This window comes from Grammomys surdaster, unplaced genomic scaffold (assembly GCF_004785775.1).
Source record: "Grammomys surdaster isolate TR1022 unplaced genomic scaffold, NIH_TR_1.0 126158, whole genome shotgun sequence".
Taxonomy (NCBI): domain Eukaryota; kingdom Metazoa; phylum Chordata; class Mammalia; order Rodentia; family Muridae; genus Grammomys; species Grammomys surdaster.
Window position 1 is genome coordinate 8,595,211 of NW_021620966.1, and position 10,010 is coordinate 8,605,220.

Sequence of the window (10,010 nt, forward strand, 5' to 3'; positions counted from 1 at the left end):
TTTGATCTCTATAAATTGGTTTTCCTTTCCTTTTTTAAAGAGATACACTTTATGATCTTTAATAATATGAGTGCATATATGTGTATGGGAGTGTAAGTTCAGCAGAGGCCAGAAGTGTTGAACCCCCTGAAATTGGTACTACAGAGGGTTGTAGAAAACCTTACGCGGGTGCTGAGAACGCAACTCAGATCCTCTGCAAGAACAGGGAGCACTGTTAAACAGTGATTCATCTCTCCAGTCCCAGTTCTGCTTTCTTCCAAATTTCACTTTAGGGGCTTATGTAGTATAAGATTGGCTTGTTGTCTGTATTTGGTTTTGCTCGACATAATGGGTTTGAGATTCACAGAAACTGTTTAAAGAATTAGTAGTAAGTGGGCAGTATTCCTCATGTGCTGGCTGTCATCAAGGAAGCTGCTGGCTAAGCATATGGAGGAGCCACAATAAAATACAACACAGTCATTTCTAAACCTCAGATCCACACCCACATCAGGCTGTTGCTTCTGCCTATGCACAGAGCTAAATCTGAGTGATAATCTTGGAGAGGTCAATGGAATGAAAAAGGAGAACTAGGAACCATGGCAATCTACAGTCAAGAAGCAAGCACAGGAATTGAGGATAGGGTGTATTCAGAGACGTGTTTCCCTCATGGACCAGCACTGCTCTCAGTCCTAGCTCTCATCAAGGACTGTGAAGCAGACCAGACTGAACCAACTGAATGAACCATAGTTCCAACACAGCTATCTCCATCTTCTCTTCCCAGCTCTTTTGACGTTCTTCTCTTTTTTATTTTGTTTTGAAGTCTTTTTAAAAGTAGACATTATAGACAAACATGAATGTTTTTTTACCTGCCTATGTCTTGTTTCCTGGAATGCTCTGAAAGATGATTCTAGATTCAGCTACCACAGAATTAAAAGCAAAGCTGTGTGCAGATGGCTCTATGGAGTCCTTTTCCTTGTATGATGTGAAGCACATCAAAATAGGTAGGGAGGATGCATGGGGGAGATGGTGCAACTTGTTATGTTTTCTCATCTTCAAGAACTTACTGTGCTGGGCAGGGCAATTCACTCCTGTCTCCTGTTTCTCAGAAAGCTGAGGCAAGGGGATTACAGTAAATTCAAGGGCAGCCTGGACTGCAGAATGAGACCCTATCTTAACACACACATACACACACACACATACACACACACAAGTATGCACGCATGCACACATGCACACACACACTCACGAGCCCCACCAACACTACTTACCATTGGAAAGGATATTTCGAATCTGTGAAGCTTTCTTTTGGTTTTGGTTCGTTATAATTCCTCCCTCAGTGTATTTAGAAACTATTCAGGGAAAAATGCAAACAACTCAACTCTAAAAATAAATGCAATCAAATTTAGTTTGATAAAATTAATTAGGTGCCCTTGGAAAACACCACAGATCAGAAGAAAGGAATGAGTCATCTAAAAAAGAAAAAAAGAATACAGCTCAGTTGATAGAGTGCCTCTCCCTGTGTGTCCCTAGAGCACACAGGAAGTCCTGGGTTCTGCATCCAGAACTGTGTAAACTGGGTGTGGTAGCACTCACCTGTAATCTTGGAACTTGATCACTCAAGGCAAAGTCATAATACGTTCATGCTCATCTTCAAGTAATTTGAGGCCAGCCTGGACTATATGATACCCTGACCCAAAAAACAGAATTTTAGAGCCAGGTGTGATGGTGTTTGCCTCAAATTCAGAATAAGTTTGCCAGCTTTGGCACTATGAGATCCTGTCTCAAAAAAATAAAAGTAATTAATTAGTTATATAAAAACAATAACATTACATACAAACTACAAAAATTCATTGCAAATTCTTACCATGTTTATTATAACACTTTCTAGCTAGAGATTAGTTTTTGAACCAATGACTTTTTGTTTTTGATTTGAGGGGGTGGGGAGGAATTTGCTTGGTTGGTTGGTTGTTTGCTTGTATTTATTTTTTAAAAAAAATGAGAACAGGAACTCCCAACAATCCTCCTGTTTAAGCTTCCAGAGTCCTAGGAGTGTAAATGTGCCCCAGCTACAAAGCCAGTGACTACTGAGAAGGTCTTTAGAAATTCTATTCATAGAATGCTTTAAAATAGCCTCTCTGGTACTATAGCCTACTTTCCATTAAACATGGGATTGCTACTACTGAGAGTTACTGTATCAGCAAGTCCTCATTTTATAGCATTCCCCAGGAACATCCATCATGGAACTTTTCCTTTCTGAGTAGCAGCTCCAAACAGATGCTTAGAAGTGAACAACTTTAGTGATATAAAGAACGTAGGTACAAAGGGTCCAAAGCCTAAGAAAGGGCAGTCCTGGAAGTGCTATGATGTGCATTGGACAGGTTCCTTTGTTTAGTTGACCTTGAACTGTCTGTTTGTTTGCTTATTTTTCAGACAAGGTTTTTCTTTGTAGCTCTGGTGGTCCTGGAACTCATTCTGGAGACCAGGCTAGCCTCAAACTCAAAAGAGATCCATTTTTTTCTGCCATCTGAGAATGCTGAGGTTGAAGGTGTACGCCACCACCACCTGGCTTTGGACAGTTTATTAAAACAGGCACTGTCCTGAGAAGTCAGCATAATTTCAAATGGACTAAAATGATGACTTTTATAAGCAAACGTTTTACATTGGAGGGAAAAATAGGGATTCTAGACATTACAGACGAAGCGCCGATATTACTCAATAGGTTATAGTGTCTAATGAGCATGGATAGTTGAATTCATAACTTGCACTAAAGCTTCTAAATTCCTAACAATATTGCAAGAACTGGTAGTAGTAGCTCTAGTGTTTTAAGACAGTCTCATAACCTAGATTGGCCTCCAATTTGTCACTTGGCCAAAGCTGGTCTTGAGTTCTTTATCCTCCTGCCTCAGCTTCTCATTTCCTAGTATTACAAGCTTTAACCACCACTCCCTGCTCCAGCTCCAATTTCTGTTATTAAAGGGCTTCTGGGGACAGAATTGAAGCCTCTGCATTTGTGTGGCAAACACCTTTACCTCCTAAGCCATTTCAACAGCCCTGGATAGTGTTCTGTGATGTTACAATTGAATGCTGGGGATCAAATACTATGTAATGTCATTTTGTAGCTTTCCTGATACTTAGAACTAATTGATTTTTACACAAATACATTAAGTGCTTTTATGTGCCTCACTTCTCCTGAATAAGACTACTTCAAGCTTTGTATTGTGTTTTTGTTTTGTTTTGTTTTGCTTTGCTTTGTTCGTTTGCTTTATTTTGTTTAACAGACATGGTCTCATATATCCTAGGATGGCTTCAAACTCAATATTTAACTGAACAGCTTCTGCTTTACCTTCCTGGGATTACTGCCACATCCACATCTGCTGAGGCTAGAACCCACAGCAGGCAAGAAAAGCTCTCTGCCAACTGAGCTGCCTCTTCACGCACATATGTGGAGATAGGATGAGAGTACGTGTGTGTGTGTGCGTGTGTGTGTGTGTGTGTGTGTGTGTGTGTTTTCGATCACTGAGTGATTTTCTCATTCTCACTACTTAGAGTATACTCAATTAAAATATACATATATATTAACATATACATAGTGGGATATACATAGTTGGGATACAACCAAAGATTCCTTCACCTTTGCCTTTGTGTCTTAACCAGAATTGGGGCTTCCACACATCTACAACTGCCCCACTTTCTCCCCAACAACATCCACTGTCTGGTGGTGCTGTGAAGAAAGCACGTCCACAGGATGCTGTACTCAGAGGTGGGCAAGAAGATTGACCTCCTGTCACCAATGAGCCACCATATGCTCCGATGTCGTGAGTCACCCTGTGCTTGGAGATAAGTCCAAAAGCAGAGCTTTATCATCCACTGAAGCAAAATGGACACACGTTTCCATTATGCCTGGCTCTATAACGAAAGCCTCAGGAAGTGAGTGGAACATGAAGTCACCCCTTCCGCCCCAGCAGACAGATGGATAGAGACATTCGCATTTGTTCCCAGCCCTTTGTCTTCTGAGCACTTTTGGCATTTCCTTCAGGAAGCTGGAGGTTATGACCTAAGGTTTCCTTAGCGAACACACTCTGTTTCCCACAGTTAACCTTACCCAGAAATGACATCTACTCTAGTAGGTGAGGTTTATCTTCATGTCCCAACTGTGTCCTGTCCTGGGCAAATTCAATGACACTTGAAAACACAAACTCTGAAAAGTAGCAATTGGCTGACTTAATCTACAGTAAAGATGGCGGTAACTCCGAGTTAACTGTTCGAATTTCTTTTATATGCCTTTCTTCACAGTTGCTTTCATTTTAGAAGGACCAGTTAAATGGGCTAGAACCGAGGAAGTTTAAAAGCTGTGTTTGGGGGAGGGGGTGAATACCCACCCTATACTCTACTGGTTACTTGTTATAACTGATACCTCATAGTCCCATAGTGTTCTCATAAGAACCCAAGGTGATGTCCTAGAAAATGGGAGGACTTAAAGGCTGGAGATGGAACTCAGTTAGTAAAGTGCTTGCCTAGCATGTGTAAGGACCTGGGTTCAATCCCTAGCCTCTCATAAACCTGGGCTCAACATTGAAGAAGAAGAGGAGGGAGCAGGAGGATCAAAGGTTCACATTCCTCTTCTGAGCAAGCATAAGGCAAGCCTAGAACACATGAGACCTTGTCTTAAGAATAGGCAAACTGAGAAATTACAAAGCACTGGCTAATTTAACATTATCTCCCATTAACCACGTTTTCTCTTTTCTAGTATGTTGATAAAAGGCCAAGTATGTATGCTTTTGCTATGGCATTTGAACCAATCATTTTAGTCAAAATTTAAAATAGATGTAAGAATCCATTGCTAAACTCCAGAAGGCTGAAGTTTTATTTTAGGGTGGATTATCACACTTGTTTTTGTTTGGCCTCACTGCACTTTAAAATGGAAACAGTCACATTGATTTGCTGTGGTCTTCGGAAGGTTGATGGTTTTTCTCTTATTCTCCACGTGTCTCTGATGCTAATTTATTGAAGTTTCTCTTCCTGAAAAACCTAGAGTGGTTTCTAAACAAACCACATTTTTTTTCATACCTTAGTTTATCGAGGTAAAAGCTTTTAACTTCTTTTTAACTTTTTAAAATTGGGCTTCACCTTTCATTCCAAAGAGTCACATAATCCAGAGGTATCTCAGTTAATAAGTTTTTCTTTTAAAAATCTCTCTTCACAAAAGAATCTTTAAAAAAATCAGTTTATTAATGTTTAAAAGTTGATAAAGCTATGTGCAAAATGATCCACAAAAGTCAGGAACCTATTAAATACTATTTTTTTTAAAAAAAGACATTTCTTGGTTTAATTGCACTGAAAACCATACTAAAGAGACAGTAATATATTTTTATTCTCTGTAACATTTACACCCACCATCAATACCTAATGACAGCTGAAATAAATTCCTGATGTTCCCTGTCAGTTAAAGTAATGCTTTTTTGGGCACAAAAGGATAGCACTTTCTTAAGAACTACACATTCAATGGTGTTAACATGAGTTAGGAAGAAATTCAATAAGATGACTTCAAATAAACAAATACATTCGAAAACCAGCAACTGTTCTTTTAAACAAAATACAACCATCCCCCAGTTGGTTGAAATGGATCACACAACACTCTGAAATCATCAAGAAAAGTGCCAAAGATGGGTTAGAGAAAGAAAACCAGCTCTTGGTTCGCACAACTTAACTCTCACATTTCATTTCATTCTGGTGGAGTTTTGTTTGTTTGTTTGTTTGTTTGTTTTTGTTTTTCCAATATCACCTAAGGTCCTGGCCAATATAATTCAAATAAAGTAGACTTCGTTATTCGCATTACAAACACATGCCAGTTGTGGTTGTAGTGGGAATAAGGAATCCGTGAGGAATGAACAACAATACCTTTTCAACTTAAAGATGGCCTACCAAATCCCAAATCCTAGTTTACATGGAAACTTTGGCCTCAGCAAATAGCCTTCCCAGTCAACAGTCTACGGACTACAGACAATCAAGAAAGAGACCCCTCCACGACCTCCTTCTGATGAACAAAGGTCAGGCAGTTAAGATATAGAGTAAAAGAATATGAAGAAGGTGTGGTAAGGGGAGACAGGGTGATAAGAAACGGAGGGTGGGGACATGCACATCACCCATCCAAGCTAAAGGACACATACTCACTTTGTCATTACAGTGAGAGGTCACGACACTTTCTCTTGGGACCTTAGTCTTTGAGGAAGGGCCAGGTGAGCCCTTTGAGAGCTTGACAATGCTAGACCTTTGGCTCAGTGCAAAATCAAAGCTCCAGGGTATTGGGGGGCGGGGGCGGGGGCAGGAAACCTGCTACAGGCCAGACCTGATCTCCACCCTTCCCAGTGCATTGTTCACAATTACTACCTACCTACATCATGGTATCACCAGGCCGCACATTCTCCCTTCCCTCCCTCTCTCAGGCTCCCAGTTGCTCCTTCCTTGCAGCAGTGGAGAACGAGAGACATTTTTGAAATTCTGGGATAGTGGGTGACCAAGTCAGAATGCTTCTCCTAAGTATCAACAGCTTCCGGTTTTAAGAAGAAGAATTAACATTTCCAGAAGACATAATGGTCTCTGGGTTGTCCCCATCGTCCTTTTGCGGGTGGGAGGAGTTGTCTGATTTGCTGCGGCTAAATTCCATGCCTGGGATGATGGGCCTTTTGAATTTGCCAGCCGAGTCTCCGTTGGGGCATTTGCAACAAGATACGATCCGGATGAAGGCCCGGCGCATCTCCTTGTTGGTCAGAGTGTAGATGATGGGGTTGGTACCTGAGTTCAGCACTGCCAGAACCAGGAAGTACTCTGCTTTGTACAGGATGCCACAGGTCTTCGCCTTGCAACCCACATCTAACAGTAGCAGGATGAAGAGAGGGGCCCAGCAGGCAATGAAGACACTCAAGACAATGATCACCGTCTTCAGCAAAGCCAGAGACTTTTCAGAACTGCGGCTGGCCTTGGAGATGTTCTTGCGGAAGGTCAGGCGGCGGCTTCGAGTCCTGACTAAGGAGTAGATCCTGCAGTAGAGGATGACAATAGAAAGCAGGAGCAGAGTGAAGACGGTGGTGCAGAAGAGAATATAGTGCTTGTGGTAGAGCGGGAGCACGGTGGAGCAGCTGGACAGCGAGCTGATGCAGTTCCAGCCCATGATGGGCAGGCCACCCAGAATGAGGGAGATGACCCAGCAGGCGCTGATCAGCAGAAAGGAACGCGAGCTGTTGCTCCCATTGTGTAGTTTCATCTTCAGCATGGTGATGTAGCGCTCAATGGCGATGGCAAGGAGGCTGAAGACTGAGGCAGACAGAGCCACAAACATACTCCCTTCCCGCAGAAACCACTGGGCAGGCGTGAGCTTGTAGGTGGTGGCCCCAGACAACAGCAGGTTAGCTGTGTAAGCCACTCCTGCTAATAGGTCCGAGAGGGCTAGGTTGCCTATGAAATAGTACATGGGCCGGTGGAACTTCTTGGTTTTCCAAATAGTTAGCAAGACAAATATATTCTCTAAGATGATGAAGCAGCAGATGAGAATGAACACCACTGAAGTCAGTTTAATGCCATGGTCCTTCTCCACACCGATGTTCAACTTGCCTGTGTAGTTGTAATGCCGGACTATGATATCATAGTTGCCATAGTCGGAGACTGGGCTGCGGAGAGCCTTAACCACTGGGACGCTGGTGGACACCATAGCCGCTGCACTGTGTCCCCAGGAACCCGGGGTGGTACTTCTCCAGACAAACGCTAGAGGGCGAGGTTGAGCGGGCCTTCAGTTACAGCAGGGCCAGGTCAGCGAGCAATCCAATGCTTTTTTATGTAGCTTTTCCAGGCTGGAGAGGCCTCCGAGAAACAGCAGCCTTAAAGAAGTTACAAAGAAAAGAGTCAGGGAAAATGCCCAGCACACTAGCATAATTCATTCTAGGCAAGGCATTGCTCCAATTTTGTTGTTGATTTGTTTTAAAGAAACTTGGCCAGAGCACAGGGAGGATTATTTTTTTTAACTCAAATGATCATTTCTAGTAACAAAACAAAAATAAACAAACTAAAGAGAAATGAAGTTAGAAAGGTAGAAAACAAATAAACAAATTTAACCAGACTCTGAGTAGACAAAACCTTCCCTTGGGTCACTAAATCAACCAAGATGGGAATGGAAAAGAGCCACCCATTCTGGTTTTCGACACCACTGGCGTTGCCACGTTCAGTGTCCAGCCCTGAGATTCCTTCAAGAGATCGCCAGGTCAGCTGCTTGCTCACCACCAGCCCAAGGGCCTCTCTTCACAAAGGCATCAACTGCAAATTTTGGGTGCCGTGCAGACATGCGTAAGCCCGACACACACACACAGAAGTCTCATTACCATGCAAGAAAGTAGCTTTGTAGGAGGGTCATTTGACAAGTAAGTCATTTTCTGGGCTCTATTAATAACTCCCTGGGAGCAGGTGTGTTGAGGGTCGAGTCGGAGAGTAAAGCGAAGTGTGGGCCGCCAGGCCTTGAAGTAAACAGGAAAGCTTGGCGCCTCCGTGAAGCAACTGCCTATTCTTTTAAATTTTTTTTCTTTACTCCTCCACCCCACCCAACCTCCCCACAAGTCAATTTTGTTAGGTTTAAAGGTATTCATTGAGAGCCCCTCCTAAAAGATTGCAGCAAATCCTAGACGTTTCTACATGAACTGATTGCTTAAGAAAGGTTTAACTTTGGCCAGCACTCGAATGCACACAAAAGTCACCCTGCTAGCCATAACGAAACAAGCACGTCACTTTGTTCTAACTTCAGGTACATTAATTTCCAGAAACACGTACTGTTAAATTTGCAGGGGCAGTTTTCACCTCATCGGCTCCCCATACTCCCAACATTGCCTCCTCCTTTCACAGAACTAGCAATTCTTAAAGATGGACACACAGCAGTAATTGAGTTGGACACAAAGCACTAATTAAGTATTTTAAAGTTTACATGGTAATTGATCAACGCGATAACAAATGGGGGGGGGGACTCCCTAGAGACATTGCAGTCAATTCTGACAAAAGCTTCTGAAACCACATTTCGCCACTCCAATGCTACAATCCACTCTCAGGCAATGGAAATCATTGGCGTGATGCCTGATAATTTTGACTATAGGATTTCCAAAAATAAGCGTCATCCCTTTTCTCCGTTCTAATGAACCATATCTTCTCCAGCACGCCCTCCCCCAGCCGTTTCTATAATTTGGAAATTAATCTTTTTCTAACTTCATTAACTCCGTGCCCCAAGAAGAAGCTAGTCAAGATGGGCTCCATGGTATCCTGGTGATGCCCGGGTTTGTTTTGTTTTTCCCAAAGTTTTTGTTTGTTTCGTTCGGGTTTAAAGGTTCGTTCTTGACACCTGGATGCCCTACAGCCGGCGCCGAAGCCTGAGAGGCTCACAACCTCCTACCTCTCTCAAGCCGGACGAAGCTGCGTCCGCAGGGCTCTGGGTCTACACCGCGCGATCCGCATCTTGCTGCTGTCGGCAACTGACGGCGACCAGCTCACTCGCAAAGTTCCCTGAGCTGGGGTCCCCTCCCTCCTCAGCGGTGCACTCCAATGGCCAGCTCTGCCTGCGCTGCCCGCACCACTTTTGCAAGTCTCTGAGCGCCCTGCCGGCGAGGCTGGGTGGCTCCTCTAGGAAGGGACTGGGAGGGGTTAATGCCTTTAACTCCTCCGCCCTCTGCCAGCGGCAGGGGGCCCCTCCGGGTCCAGGCTGCTAAGAAGCAGCCTCCCAGAAAGATCTGGGGCAGAGTGACTAAAATAAAACGAAATGAATAGGAGCCCCTCCGCCCCAACCAGCAGAAAGAGGAGAAGAGAAGGGGCGGAGCCTGGCAGCCCCTAAATTCTAATCCACAAATCACGTCTCAAACCAGCTACCGGCAGTCCCCAGCGCGGGACAGGACTCCGAAACTAGGCTTGAGATCCCTGGGAAAACTTTTCTTCGTTGAAAATCTTAAGAGAACAGAGAACAAGCCTGCGTCTCGTAGGGGATCTCCCTGGTCCCCGATCCCACAGCC

General features: G+C 43.6%; 1 protein-coding gene across 2 annotated transcripts; it reads right to left on the minus strand.

Annotated features, from left to right (window-relative positions):
- Nucleotides 1-5,189: 5,189 nt before the first annotated feature.
- S1pr1 (sphingosine-1-phosphate receptor 1) lies at nucleotides 5,190-9,739 on the minus strand. 2 transcript variants are annotated; one of them, XM_028757319.1, is made up of 2 exons: nucleotides 9,401-9,739; nucleotides 5,190-7,850 (listed from the first exon to the last, which is right to left on the minus strand). In XM_028757319.1, the coding sequence occupies exon 2, from the start codon at nucleotides 7,682-7,684 to the stop codon at nucleotides 6,536-6,538; it is 1,149 nt and encodes a 382-aa protein (XP_028613152.1). In that variant the 5' UTR covers nucleotides 7,685-7,850; nucleotides 9,401-9,739; the 3' UTR covers nucleotides 5,190-6,535. The 2 variants fall into 2 exon arrangements, with proteins under 2 accessions (XP_028613152.1, XP_028613153.1); XM_028757320.1 differs by lacking the exon at nucleotides 9,401-9,739 and adding an exon at nucleotides 8,349-8,557.
- Nucleotides 9,740-10,010: the final 271 nt, after the last annotated feature.